The sequence below is a fragment of the Bison bison genome, unplaced genomic scaffold, assembly GCF_000754665.1.
Source record: "Bison bison bison isolate TAMUID 2011002044 unplaced genomic scaffold, Bison_UMD1.0 scf7180017864314, whole genome shotgun sequence".
Taxonomy (NCBI): Eukaryota; Metazoa; Chordata; class Mammalia; order Artiodactyla; family Bovidae; genus Bison; species Bison bison.
In genome coordinates, this window is record NW_011494886.1 from 1,682,867 (window position 1) to 1,698,065 (window position 15,199).

Genomic DNA, 15,199 nt, shown 5'->3' on the forward strand with positions numbered 1-15,199 from the left:
ACCATCAGATCAGATCAGATCAGTCGCTCAGTCATGTCCGACTCTTTGCAACCCCATGAATTGCAGCACGCCAGGCTTCCTTGTCCATCACCAACTCCTGGAGTTCACTCAGACTCATGTGCATCGAGTCAGTGATGCCATCCAGCCATCTCATCCTCTGTCGTCCTCTTCTCCTCTTGCCCCCAATCCCTCCCAGCATCAGAGTCTTTTCCAATGAGTCAACTCTTCACATGAGGTGGCCAAAGTACTGGAGTTTCAGCTTTAGCATCAGTCCTTCCAAAGAAATCCCAGGGCTGATCTCCTTCAGAATGGACTGGTTGGATCTCCTTGCAGTCCAAGGGACTCTCAAGAGTCTTCTCCAACACCACAGTTCAAAAGCATCAATTCTTCGGCCCTCAGCCTTCTTCACAGTCCAACTCTCACATCCATACATGACCACAGGAAAAACCATAGCCTTGACTAGACGAACCTTTGTTGGCAAAGTAATGTCTCTGCTTTTGAATATGCTATCTAGGTTGGTCATAACTTTCCTTCCAAGGAGTAAGCGTCTTTTAATTTCATGGCTGCAGTCACCATCTGCAGTGATTTTGGAGCCCAGAAAAATAAAGTCTGACACTGTTTCCACTGTTTCCCCATCTATTTGCCATGAAGTGATGGGACCGGATGCCATGATCTTCGTTTTCTGAATGTTGAACTTTAAGTCAACTTTTTCACTCTCCACTTTCACCTTCATCAAGAGGCTTTTTAATTAGTGCTCATATAATAAAAGTTACTAATAGGAGGGACATTTTCTCCTAGCTGATGAGAAGTAAGAAATTGAAGTAGGGAAATATTGCAGATAGATATCACTATTTTGAAATTTTGCCAAGGATAAGCCCTGAAGTTCACCAGAATTCAATTTAGACTGAAATATTATTGTCTTTTGTTTTAAGTGTTGCTGGAATTTTTTGCATGCTTTTAATTTTAGTTGATGGATTACACTCTGTTCTGTAGAAAGGTCTGTAGCTGAACAAAGTAGGTAATTCTTTTTTTGTTAGGCAGTTATATATATGCTGAAAGAAGAGAGAAGACTAAGAGATATAAACCCATATTTCTTCCAATTTTAAGTATTGGTGAGGAAAGTAACAGGTAATAACGTTTAGAGCACTACTATTGTTTTATTTAGCAGGGGAGAAAATCGAGGGGACAGAAGTGACTCAGTCACAACCACTTAGCATACGATGGATGACTACCATCAGTGTTACTATAAGCATCTCTGTTTACGAAGCTCAGATGACCAAAGTATCAGTGAGTTTGGTCAACAAGCAGTTAACACAGTCTCCTGCCGTGTGCCCCCAACCCTTGCTGGCAGGTACTGCGGCTCCTACATGGATCACCAGACGATTTTCCGAGTGCCCAGTCCTCTGGTTCACATTCAGCTGCAGTGCAGTTCAAGGCTTTCGGACAAGCCGCTTTTGGTGGAATATGGCAGTTACAACATCAGTCAACGTAAGATGGAGATCAGTCCCTTAAGAAACCGTGACAAAAGGTTAAACAGAGGCCAACATTTTGTGACTCTAAACTTTGAGTATTTAAGGGATGAAAACTGCTTCCTTACTTCTGCTATTGACTAGCATACTTTTATAATAATATTTAAATAAATGTATAGTAGAAACAAAATATATGATAAATAATACATACAATTATGTATTTATTCTGCTGAACTTTAAATTATAGGAGAAATAATATAATTGCTTGTTATAATTGAAAAATAGTGTCTTACATTATTCCTGAAATATCAATTTCTTGATTCATTGTTCTTCTTGCTATCCATAATATTTTGTAAATATGAGGTTTACACCATCATTTGGTGGATTGAAGGGCAATAGGTGCAATTTACTGTGGCCTCTGATACACAGGGAGAGCTGTGAGTCCAAGGACAGTCCAAATGTCCATCTTCAGAATGTTGAACTTCACACTGAGAACTACTGGAAACATGGCCAGAAAGCAGTCAGCAGAAAAGGCAATGTCTGAGGGAAGTCATTAGTGCTGGAGAGAGTAGACACTGACTCAGGAAATTCACGACCTGTTTTAAAAGCAGGGAAAGTAAGGGTTAACCACGTAGGAATCCATGAGGTTAAGACTTGAGAGAAAGCTCAGTTAGACCCTTCCATCTCTGCCAATGCTAATATATCTCCTTCTGGATTCAGAATGTTACACTTCTGAATATGAGAATATTACAGTCACCAGTGAGGATAGAAGTAAATAGTAAGCTATCTTATTTTTAACTATTTTTTCAAACGAATATTTTCTAGGAACTCATCCGCTCCATTGTGTGCTATTGAGACAGTGGTTGACCTGACCATGCACTATTCCTATTCATCTGCACAAAGCATAGACTAGGTAGCTTATAAAGAACAGAAATTTACTTCTCACAGTTCTAGAGGCTGGACATCCAAGATCATGTTCCAGCTTGGTTGAAGGAGAGCCATCTTCTGCCCTCAGACTTCTCATTATGTCCTAGAGTGATGGAAGGACTGAGGATGCTCTGTGGGCCTATTATTGAAATAAAGGCACTCATCTCATTCATGAGGGCTCTGTGTTCATCATTTGTCACCTCCTAAAGGCCCCATCTCCTCCTACCATCACCTTGGGCATTAGGATTTCAACATAAAAATTTGGGGGGGTGAAGAACACAGTCCTTTAGACCATGGCAGAGAGAAAACATTCATTATTACTACCATGTTTAGCTACAAGCCCAGGAGTAAAGATTCTGGGCCAGGCAGGCAATGAATCTTTGATGAATAGGCTGGTTGAAGTGCCTTAGGAGTCCTGAGTTTTGAGAACAATTGTTAATCTCTCTAGGTCTAACCTTTAAGATCAGTGGTTACTAATACATTTTATGGCAGAGACCACTTGAAAATGTAATTAAATGCACAGACTCAGAATAATGCATCTGATCATAGAGGATTCAGAGACATCAGAAAGCCATTTAAATTCCCCAGAAACTATAAAGACTGCACTCTGAGCCTACTAGATTCGAAGTCCTGCTCCAGTTTTCTCTCTCTTCGAGTCTGGGATAAAGCCAAGACTCACATCCTTGCTGAGTCAAGGATGGAGGTGTAGGAGTTTGACTGTACGTGGTGACCTGGGTGCAGTGTTGACTCAGCTTCTCGTGGGTTCATTTGCTTTCTTTGCTCTCTTAAATTCTCCCTTTTGCTCTTTCAAATATCAGCTATAGCTTTGCTTTGATGGAGAAATTATGTTATTACTATTGCCACATTGCTACCCCCGTCACTTAGCAACTCACATTTCTTTGTTAATGTGGTCTGGTGCGCTTTAGGAACCCACACAAGATTTCCTATTTTTATCGTCTCTAGCCTGTCCTGTTGGATCTTTTAGATGCTCCTCCGGTGTGTGTGTCCCTCAGGCCCAGCGATGTGATGGAGTAAATGACTGCTTTGATGAAAGCGATGAACTCTTCTGTGGTGGGTATTCAAGCTTTTACTATGACTTTTCTTAGGAATAAGTAGCTTGCCAGGACCATTGTTGGTGCTGATACCTATCCTGGTCTTTGTAGCTGTTATCTATTGCCACATAACAACCCTCCCCGCCCCCGCCCCGGCCCACACACACACACCCAAACTCAGTGACTTATGACAATCATTTGCTCCAGATTATCCCTCTGTGGGTTGTATGAGGTATGATTGATCTAGGCTGGACTCATCTGGATGTCATTACCTAAGCCGTGGGTCCTCCTGAGCTTGGTTCTTCTCAGGCTGGAGTCCGGTCTACTTCTCATGGTTCTTTTCCTCATTGAACTAGTGGACTGGCTACAGCAGTGGTAGAAACAAAGGAGGGGTGACCAAAAATACAGGTTTCCTCTTAAGTCCTGGGCTTGGAGCTGGAACGGTGTTACTTGTATCATATTCCATCAGTCAAATAGTGAGGCCATAGTTAAGGGCAGGAGAGTTTATTCTCTACGCTTTGGGACCATGGCAAAAGCGGAGATGCATAATACTATTATAGGGAGTGAAGAACTGTGGCTAATAATTCAATCTACCACAATCTTAAACATGATCTCATTTTAAAGCACATATCTTTCTTCTAGAAACAAGTTCAGAATCTGTGGAGAAGTAAACTATTTCAGAATGCTCGTTTACGGAGTGAATACAGGTGTTGAAAATAAAAAGAGATTTTTTTTCCCCTGTATTGTTTGCATCAATATTACAATGGTGATAATTAAATGGTAGGGTATTGGATAGTATTATTTTGGGGCAAAGAATCTTGATTTGGCTTTTCATTACTATTTGCACATCATTTCTGAATCTTTCTCCAGTTTCAGGGAGCAATATGGGGAGAATAGTTCACCAGACCATGTGACGCCACTGGCAACGCTTTCTCCTAAAGATCCAGAGTTTGGGACTTCCCTGGTGGTCCAGTGGCTAAGACTCCATGCTCCCAATGCAGGGGACCTTGGTTCAATCCCTGGTCAGGGAACTAGATCCCACATGTTGCAACCAAGAGTTCGAATGCTGCAACTAAAGATCATGTGTGCTGCAAATAGGACTTGGTGCAGCCCAAATAAATAAACAAATATTAAAAATAAATAAAGATCCAGAGATTAACTCCAGTACAATTGCTATGGTGAAGCTATTTAATCTTTTTCATATTTTAGAGAAACATAAATAACTGAAAACTTATAACCTGTGACTCTACACCTTTTTTTATTGGCAAAACAAAATAAAACTCTCTTAACTTAGGCTTCATTAAGAATTTAAATCTATAGGATCTTCTATTTCTTAAGAAAATATATACTATTATATAGGGATTGAGGTTGCTTTTGTTTTTTATGTTATTATTTCCTATTAATGCATCACTTGATGCTCCAAGTGAAAGTGACAACTATTACTTTGTAATGAGAACCGTGTTTTAGTAATCATCATTTCTCATCATGCCATGTTGCGAGCTGTTCTCTAGGAGTTGACTAGGTTACTAGATACTCTCAGAATAGATAAATGAACTATTTCAGAGCAGCAATGTCCTCCTTTCTGCTCCCCTCAAGATGTACCTCTGAAAAAACAAGAGCAGATAACACAAATAATGACTTCTCAAAAAACCAGAAATGTCTAAGAAATTATACCTTCTAAGAGTACTCGCCAATATGTTGTATCTGTCACTGGTTTAAAGGAAATTCCTGAAAATATTTCAAAGAAGAAAAATTGTAATAGATTTATACTAGTATTTCCTAATTCAGGAAATGAATATCTCCAGGGTAAAATAATTTTAAAGAGAGTTTTCCTTACCAATAGACTACAAGTCTGTTGTTTTTTAAGATCTCACATTCGTTAATCTATTCAATAAACTTTTAGTGAGCACCTACTATTTGATCGGGCTTCCCTGGTGGCTCAGTGGTAAAGAACCTGCCTGCCAATGCAGGAGATTGATCCCTGTGTCAGGAAGATCCCCTGGAGAAAGAAATGGCAACCCACTCCAGTATTCTTGCCTGGGAAACCCCATGGACAGAGAAACCTGGTGGGCTACAGTCCTTGGGGTCACGAAAAAGTCAGACACGACTTAGCAACTAAACAATAACAACTACTCGATCAAGCACTTGAAGTATAGAGATGAGTAAGACAAAATCCCCAATCTCAGGACACTCCATCCTGTTTAGGAGGTTAAACAAGTTCAATTTAGCTAACAGCTTACAATTTTTATTTTCCTTAAAATCTTATGATACATTTAATTATAATGAAATAAACCACCAAAATGTAATATATTTACACACAGCAAAAGTCAGATCTGACAAACTCAAAGTACAAAGAATTACACCAAAGCTTAAACATCTACTTTTCCTCTTGGAGCCGTCAGTTTTGAGCAAACACACATTTTGTTTTGTTTAAGTCATCTTAACCACTTGGGTGTTTCCAGGGGGCACTGCTGGTCCTCGGGGGTCCCGCTGATGTCTCAGGCTCACCAGCTTCTGTCTGTTTTCCTTCCAGTGACTCTAAAGCCTGCCTGCAATGCCAGTTCCTTCGGGCAGCACAGCCCTCTGATCTGTGACGGCTTCCAGGACTGTGAGGACGGCCAGGACGAGCAGAACTGCACTCACAGTGAGCAGGAGTGCTCTGCACTTTGCTGGTCTCCCTAGCACACTCTTCTTTTTTTTTTTCAACTTTCCTATTTTATTATTTATTTATTTATTTTAAATTAATTTATTTACTTTAATTGGAGGCTAATTACTTTACAATATTGTGGTGGTTTCTGCCATACATTCACATGAATCAGGCATGGGTGTATACACCTAGCACACTCTTCTAAGCCAAAATCAAAATATCTCTGTTGAGCTAGGGCGATCGACTTGCCCTGGTTTCCCCACTGAAAGTCTCAGGTCCCAGGAATCCTCCTGGGCCCAGATAAAATGGATGAATTGTTCACTAACTGGGGTGGAGTCTGCGCACGTGTGTGGAGAGAGAGAGAGGGAAAGAGCGAGAGAGAATACTGGAAGATTTTCCTTGCTGATGTAATTTTAATGTTGCTCTTGACTAAAGTATACTGTGGATCTGATATAGATGAATGTGCCAGATACCATGATCTGGTATAGTCTATTTAGCCCCTACAAAAACACACACAGCCAGAGTTGTGAACAAATGTGCTGTATATTCACAAAATCTGTCCATCCACCCTCCACCCACCACCCCCAACAGTATAAAAGGACTGAGTATGATTTTTGCTTTAAAATTTTCTTGGAGAACAAGTCAAAGTAATGGCGAAGAGGGCATAGCTTAAGCCACTGATCCAGCCGACTGCTTGGCATCTCCCCTACCGTGGAAGAAAGGAGAGGCTGTTGGACTGATTCTCAGCTAGTGCTTGCCTGCCTTTCTGTGGCTCTGCTGAGACGCAGGGACAGGACACTGTGGGCTTGCTTCAGTTCCCTCTGCTGTGTGTAGCAAATACTGACCCTGTGGCTAAGTCATCCTTGGTGGACAGAGCTCAGTGTCATTCACTCAAGTCAGTCTCTTCTTTTGTTGGTTTTTAGGTATTCCATGCAACGACAGAACTTTTAAGTGTGGCGATGATGTTTGCATTAGGAAACAAAATGCAAAATGTGATGGCAACGTGGACTGTCCGGATGGAACCGATGAAGAAGGCTGTCGTGAGTAGAAACATGTTCCTTCGGATCTTTTGTATTTCTCCCTCAATCTGTTTTTCATTTTAATTTCCTTCTTGGTATAATTCCCCTGGCAGAAGTTGCCACAGACCAGGGAAGAAGAGTAGATACTGATGAACGGAATCTGAAATGGTTTCTCAGAATTAAAAATTCTAGAGTGAATTCTTTTCATTCTTTCTTAATTCTTAAGAATAAGAAATAATTAAAAATTACTTATTCTTTATTTTCTGCCTTATTTCTTGATAATAACTATTCATGCACTAGATGTTTACATAGAGAACTCCCACTTTCTAATAACCCTAATCAAGGCATAAGCTCTTAAAAAAAAAAACCTATGAGAAAAGAAATAGGTACTGGAATACTGTGGATGATTTTATTAATTATGCCTTATGTTGTGATCAATGTCAAGAGCTGGTTCTTTCTTTAGCTATAACCTGAGAACTATAGTCTGCCATGTGTTATTATTAACCACAGGATCTCTAATTGGCCATGTGCCGACATATTAATTATATATCCTTCTCAAGGCAATGGCACCCCACTCCAGTACGCTTGCCTGGAAAACCCCATGGATGGAGGAGTCTGGTAGGCTGCAGTCCATGGGGTCACTAAATCGGACACGACTGAGCAACTTCACTTTCACTTTTCACTTCCATGCTTTGCAGAAGGAAATGGCAACCCACTCCAGTGTTCTTGCCTGGAGAATCCCAGGGATGGGGGAACCTGGTGGGCTGCCGTCTATGGGGTCACACAGAGTCAGACAGGACTGAAGTGACTTAGCAGCAGCAGCAGCAATACTATTTACACTGGAAAATAATTGCTTTGATACCTAGTTTTTCTTAACTAGGTTTTCATTTGTATTGGACTTACAAATTGTCTCCTGAATCAACACAATTTCAAGGACACTCTCAATTTGGTTGCTTTTGGCACTAATCTTTCTTCTCTGCCTAACAACCTGAACTCCATAGCTGCTGTTTTTATCGATACAGCTGTTACTAATAGATCCCTTCCTCCCCACATGTGTGTTACTTTACAGAGACTCTGCATCAAGGCCTGTTTTCAGGAGGGAGGTAGTGGTTTGTTGGTGATAGTTTCAAACAGACCCACGTATTGCCTCTCTAGATAAGCAGGGGATTTCCAGTTGCTTACCTGGTTAGTTACTTCCCAACCCAGCTCAAAATTTGACTGAATGCTTGGTCTTTCTTCCAAGTCTGCCTTTAACTCATGGGACCCCTCCTCTCCTAAAGGCTGCAGCAGCAGTTCCCCCACCCTCCACCGCATCATCGGGGGCACCGACACCCAGGAGGGGGGTTGGCCGTGGCAAGTCAGCCTCCACTTCGTTGGATCTGCCTACTGTGGTGCCTCAGTCATCTCCAGGGAGTGGCTCCTCTCTGCTGCCCACTGTTTCCATGGAAGCAGGTAGAGCATCTCAATTCTTACTCTGACGTGACCACAGACCACATAGCTGCTCCGACATTGTGGGAAGAAGCTCACATTTGGATCCATTCAATCAATCAATTCAGTTGGTGACTGGAGTATGGAGATCCCTATTCAGGGTGTGAAGGCAACGATTCTGTATCCAGTTTCCAGTGTGGTGGTGGGGAGTGTTCCCACACCCCCGAGCAATTGTCTGACACCAGCTAGGTGTCCTGTAATTCAACTCAGTTCTGACTTTGTCTACCCAGATAGACAGATTAAGCACTTTAGGGGCTCAGTCTAACAAATCTACTCCCCTCCCCCCAATTCAGACACCAGTAGAAAGTCCAGGTTGTCACCTGCACTTTTGACTGACCGGCTATAGAGTGTAGGTTCCAGTGACCCCCTCCTTGGATTTTACTAATTTGCTACAGCAGCTCACAGAACTCAGAGAAACACTTTACTTGCTGGCTTGCCAGTTTACTATAACAAGATACAATTTGGGAACAGCCTGATGGAAGACATACATAGGGTGAGGTATGAGAAAGAGTGCAGCTTTCCATGCATGGACAGTTTCACTCCCAGTCTTCACATGTCTACCAACCTGGAAGCTCTCCAAACCTTCTGGGCTTTTATGGAGGCTTCCTGACACAGGCACGATTCACTGAATCATTGGTCACTGGACACAGATTCAGCCTCTAGCCCCTTCAGCCCTCGTTGCAGTCCCAAAGTAACCTCAGTAACATAACAAAAGACACCTTGGTCCCTCTCATCACTTAGGAAATTCTATGAGTTTTAGGAGCTCTGTGCCAGGAATGGAAGGATGACCAAATGTATGTTTTTTATTATAAATCACAATATCACAGAGGAGGATCACAAACAAGTCCTTTAGGGTAATTGTCAGGAGGGCTGTCTCTGCCCTTACCGATGGGATTATCGTGGGCCAGACGTTCTCCCCGCTAAGGGTGAAAGGAAAGCTCAGAAAACAACTTCACTTAAAATGTGACCTTAATTGGAACCAGTTTGAATCCTAGGTACAAAAATATATCAATTATTTCTCACTTAGAATTTTTAAAAGTATTTCAGTGAATTTATACAATTAGAGTATTTGTTTCTCCTGGAAATTACAGGATTCATGTTAATGACTGAAATGGCTATGCTTCTGTTCCATCACTAGTCTTTTATGTAATATATGACCCTTAATACTCCCCTGGGTCCCTGTACTGCAGGTGGGATTAGGGACCAAGCACTTTGGGATCTGTCCTTACTTTTCTTCCAAAGCGTCCACATTTTCTTCACCCCACCAGAGCAAGGCTGCTATCTCTTTGCTGGGGATAAGAAACCCCAGATGGAGATTACAAAGCCCTCATGACTTCATGCCAGTCCACTGTGGGGCTCATAGGGAGTGCGGCCCTGTGAATAGTCAAGCTTGAGCAGTTAGAACAGCAATCTTTAAGGCTTCTGGTAGTTTGCAAAAAGAAATCTCCTTAAATTCCTGCTTGAAACACTTTGATTTCTAATCTGTCTTGGTATCACTTGAATTTGGTAAAAGGATCCCCAGATCACTGTCTTACTGGCCCTGTCTCTGTCAAATACCACTGTCAGCATGAATAGGGAGAAGGTACCAAATAAATTCCAGTCACTAACAATCTTGACTTGTGGGTGGTTCCTGAAATACCGATGGCAAGAAAATTTCCAGCATGTCCTTAGAATTCACTGAGGAAATGTTCTGGAACCCAGCTCTCATTTGCCAGCCCTACTCTACCTTACTTCATCTTTGGTTTTACTAAGGAGACAAGGGAGGCTCAGAGGCAGAGTCAGTTACTACAATAGGGAGTGAAAGTCAGACCTCCCTTCCCGCAGCCCCTCTCTCTCCATGGAGTGCTCTTTCCAAACCATATATGGTTCTACAAGCCTCTGACTTCTTGCTTCATTCCTTTTGTACCAGGCTGTCTGATCCCACACCATGGACTGCTCACCTTGGCATGAATGTGCAGGGGAATGCCAAGTTCATCTCCCCAGTGAGAAGAATTGTCGTCCATGAATACTATAACAGCCAGACCTTTGATTATGATATTGCCTTGCTACAGCTCAGTGTTGCCTGGCCTGAGACCCTGAAGCAGCTCATCCAGCCAATATGCATTCCTCCTGCCGGCCAGAAAGTGCGCAGTGGAGAGAAGTGCTGGGTGACCGGCTGGGGGCGCAGGCATGAAGCAGGTGTGTGTCAGTGAATGCCCTCCCCTCCCCTCCAGATAACAGTTACTCATGTTGATGTGGTGCTTTGGAGTTCATGGAGAGGGTTTTCATGTATGATCTTATCTGAGCCTTCTGACAACTCTGATAGATAGGCTGGAGGAGAGTATTAGAATTCCGGTTTTATGATGTTCTCCCCTTGTCCCCCAAAGAAGTGAGAACCTCTTCTTAAGGGAAGGCCTATGAGCAAGACAGGATAGTATAGTACAGGCCCTTTTCAATCTCGGAGGAGTTTGCTATGTTTTCTGCTATAGAAGAACATTTCCTCCATATTTTTAGGTTCTCTTTCATGCAAAAAAAAAAAAAGACTCATTTTCATAAAAAAGAGAAGGTTGCCCATACGCAATTTACCATGTCAACTCATAGACAATTGTCTGGAGGATTATGCAAGTATGTCCTTCACGAGGGCAACTGGGCAAGTGGATGAGAGTGAACGCTGAAACCCAGATTGTCCTCAGTTCCCCAGACTGCAGATTCAGGCTTGGAGGGTGGTCACATCAGTCTAGGAATGGTCCACCAAGAGAGAATGCCATTTTACAATTACCCCGCCCAGAGGGGGCATCTTTATCATATGCACAAAGGTCAGATTATATGGCAGGGAAGTCTTTACATCTGTCCTGCCAAGGTTTTATGGCTTAGGATTCTAAATACACAGTAAAGAGAATAATCCAAAACTTTGTGAACATCTCCCCAGAGGTGAGAGCTGATGCTTTCCCTCGATCTCCTAGTCTTTATCTTGGATTCCCTTATAGTCATTTCTAACTGCTTAGAACAGGTACATTATCTTTAAATCTTGAACCGTATCTTGGCCTTGCTTTGACACTCTCTAAACAGTCACTATGGGCAGTTTCTCCAGTGCTAACTACCTACATTTAGCTATTGAACTCACGAAATTCACCACCTGTCTGGGCCTTCTGGGAGAAGGCAGATCACTGCTCAAACACCTATAAACCATCAGGACTGTGCTCAGAGCTTTCATTACATCATCGTATATCATAAGAGGAAAGAGTTTCTTCAACCACTTTATCATGGGGGTTTTCTTTTCTTTTTTTAAAAAATCATTCCGCTGACTTTAATGTTCCTGATAGTATTATTGAATATTTACTACACACAAAGAACATTTTTAACATTTGTGCAAAGTACAAAACTGCACGACGCTGCTGTGTTCCCCAACCCCAGAGGTGGACGTGACCACCATGCAGCTGCTGCGCAGCTGTGAGCAAGTGGAGGTCACTCCCACACCTTTCCGGGAGCCTGGGCAGCCTGGCACTGCTGATGGGTATTTTCTTTACAAGCATGAGTGCGTCAATGAATTGTCTTAGCCATATAGGTTAAAAAGGAAGTGAAAGGGCTGTATCCGAACTGTTATGTTTTTACGGTTCCTAGGATACTCCCAGATGCCAGTTATCATGTTCCACTTAAGGGGCCCTCTTGACCAGGGAGTGTTGGTAATGGCTGTTGCTGACTCACAGTCTTGAAGGCAGGAGGTATGTGGAGAAGGACCATGGCACCATGGCTTAGATGGTTGAGTCTGACCTTGGCACCATCAGATGGCTCAGATGGTTGAATCAGACCTTGGGTCTGAATCCTGCTCTATTTTTTGCTATTTGTGTGCCATTAGATAAGTCCTTTATCCTCCTAAGCCTCCATGTCTTCATTTGAAAAAATGAGAATCATAATAGAATTTACCTAAAAAAATTGTTATAGAGTAAAAGGAGAAAATTAATAAATTGTCTAATAAAATAAATGTAACCATTGCCTTGATTTCCACTTCTGTGTATTTTCCAGACAATAAAGGCTCCCCCGTTTTGCAGCAAGCAGAGGTAGAACTCATTGACCAAACCCTCTGTGTTTCCACCTATGGCATCATCACTTCGAGGATGCTCTGTGCGGGTGTCATGTCAGGCAAGAAAGACGCTTGCAGAGTAAGTCATCTTATGTTTTCTTTGCCTAACATGTTGTACTTTCCATAAATGCTTTCATGTTTAATCTATACCATACTGGGTAATAATAATAATGGTAATAATAATAATGGCAATAACTCGGGCAGGTGATTGCCTTAATTCAGATACTAATTATAATCCACTTGTCTGAGATGAGGGAAAGGTGATTAAATACTAATTGGATCTGTAAAACTCATTTTCTAGTCCCATGTATTTTTCTCCAACAGTTAGAATGGGGTCAGCATTTATCATTTTGCCATGGAGAAGGAAATGGCAACCCACTCCAGTGTTCTTGCCTGGAGAATCCCAAGGACGGTGGAGCCTAGTGGGCTGCCGTCTATGGGGTCGCACAGAGTCGGACACGATTGAAGCGACTTAGCAGCAGCAGCAGCAGCAGCATGGTTGTCTTATACCAGAAACTAAAAAACATAGCAAGACACGCACACACAGTGTTTTAGGATTGCTACCCATTTCCCTAGCAGTGGCTGTGTACCTTCTAAAATAACAAGTATTTTATTCACTTACTCCTTTGACACACAGGCTGGGGGAAAGAAAAGAGGAGTGGGAAAGGTGACTGGAGGCCTCCTGACAGTGGTGAAGTTGAAGGTCACCTTTGGGGGGATATTTCTATGGGTCTCAGATTCCAATCTATGCAGATACCTATATGATTCCCCAAAAGTGAGCAGATGTTTTAGAGGATGAGCCAGTGCAGGAGACTCAGGTTCCATCCCTGGGTCAGGAACATCCCTTTGAGGGCAGCATGGCAACCTACTCCAGTATTGTTGCCTGGAGAATCCCATGGACAGAGGAGCCTGGTGGGCTACAATTCCTGGGGTTGTGAAGAGTCAGACATAACTGAGCACACATGCAGGCAGAGGAGTTGTTCCCACATCTTTCCATAACCTTAGACACTGTGCTACAAAACCTCAGTTATAAAAATGACTTCTATCTTCTGAATTCCTATTTTGTGACAAGGACTGTGCTAGGATCTTTACACAAATTCATTCAAATTATTCTTTCATCCACATCTTATACAAGAGGAAACTGGGGCACAGAGAGCCTAAGTCAGCTAGTTGAGCTGGGATTTGAACTCTTATCTCTGAAAGCTACTGTATTTTGGGTGCTACGTGCAGGTAGTTGGTTATATAGTCCTGTTCTCTATAGCTACCAAGGTTTAGAGGTTAAATGAGGCTTCAGAGAGTTGGTGTGCGAACAGTTAAAATAAAAAGATTCCAGTCTCTCTACTACTTAGAATTTACCTAATCAGGTTTAGAATTGTGAGGGTGGCATCCAAGGACACATCTGGAATGCTTTTTTTAACTTTGCCTCTGAGTAGGCAGCTTTAGGGCTTCCCTGGTGGCTCAGATATTTCTCCCGGCAATATTGATTCCAGCTTGTGTTTCTTCCAGTCCAGCGTTTCTCATGATGTACTCTGCATATAAGTTAAATAAACAGGGTGACAATATACAGCCTTGATGTACTCCTTTTCCTATTTGGAACCAGTCTGTTGTTCCATGTCCAGTTCTAACTGTTGCTTCCTGACCTGCATACAGATTTCTCAAGAGGCAGATCAGGTGGTCTGGTATTCCCATCTCTTTCAGAATTTTCCACAGTTGATTGTGATCCACACAGTCAAAGGCTTTGGCATAGTCAATAGAGCAGAAATAGATGTTTTTCTGGAACTCTTGTTTTTTCCATGATCCAGAGGATATTGGCAATTTGATCTCTGGTTCCTCTGCCTTTTCTAAAACCAGCTTGAACATCTGGAAGTTCACAGTTCACATATTGCTGAAGCCTGGCTTGGAGAATTTTGAGCATTACTTTACTAGCGTGTGAGATGAGTGCAATTGTGCAGTAGTTTGGGCATTCTTTGCCTTTCTTTGAGATTGGAATGAAAACTGACCTTTTCCAGTCCTGTGGCCACTGCTGAGTTTTCCTAATTTGCTGGCATATTGAGTGCAGCACTTATGGCAGAAAGTGAAGAGGAACTAAAAAGCCTCTTGATGAAAGTGAAAGTGGAGAGTGAAAAAGTTGGCTTGAAGCTCAACATTCAGAAAACTAAGATCATGGCATCAGGTCCCATCACTTCTTGGGAAATAGATGGGGAAACAGTGGAAACAGTGTCAGACTTTATTTTTCTGGCTCCAAAATCACTACAGATGGTGACTGCAGCCATGAAATTAAAAGATGCTTACTCCTTGGAAGGAAAGTTATGACCAACCTAGATAGCATATTCAAAAGCAGAGACATTACTTTGCCAACAAAGGCTCATCTAGTCAAGGCTATGGTTTTTCCTGTGGTCATGTATGGACGTGAGAGTTGGACTGTGAAGAAAGCTGAGCGCCGAGGAATTGATGCTTTTGAACTGTGGTGTTGGAGAAGACTCTTGAGAGTCCCTTGGACTGCAAGGAGATCCAACCAGTCCATCCCGAAGGAGATC

The 15,199-nt window shown here is 42.3% G+C and overlaps 1 protein-coding gene across 1 annotated transcript in view; it reads left to right on the forward strand.

Annotated features, from left to right (window-relative positions):
• TMPRSS7 (transmembrane protease, serine 7) overlaps positions 1 to 15,199 on the forward strand; it is a 41,181-nt gene that overhangs the window by 23,739 nt on the left and 2,243 nt on the right. Inside the window, exons 8-14 of the mRNA XM_010852742.1 lie at positions 1,352 to 1,488; positions 3,360 to 3,467; positions 5,982 to 6,092; positions 7,019 to 7,135; positions 8,395 to 8,566; positions 10,512 to 10,780; positions 12,605 to 12,741. Of these exons, the coding sequence (XP_010851044.1) occupies positions 1,352 to 1,488; positions 3,360 to 3,467; positions 5,982 to 6,092; positions 7,019 to 7,135; positions 8,395 to 8,566; positions 10,512 to 10,780; positions 12,605 to 12,741 (1,051 nt within the window). The remainder of the gene's footprint in view (positions 1 to 1,351; positions 1,489 to 3,359; positions 3,468 to 5,981; positions 6,093 to 7,018; positions 7,136 to 8,394; positions 8,567 to 10,511; positions 10,781 to 12,604; positions 12,742 to 15,199) is intronic.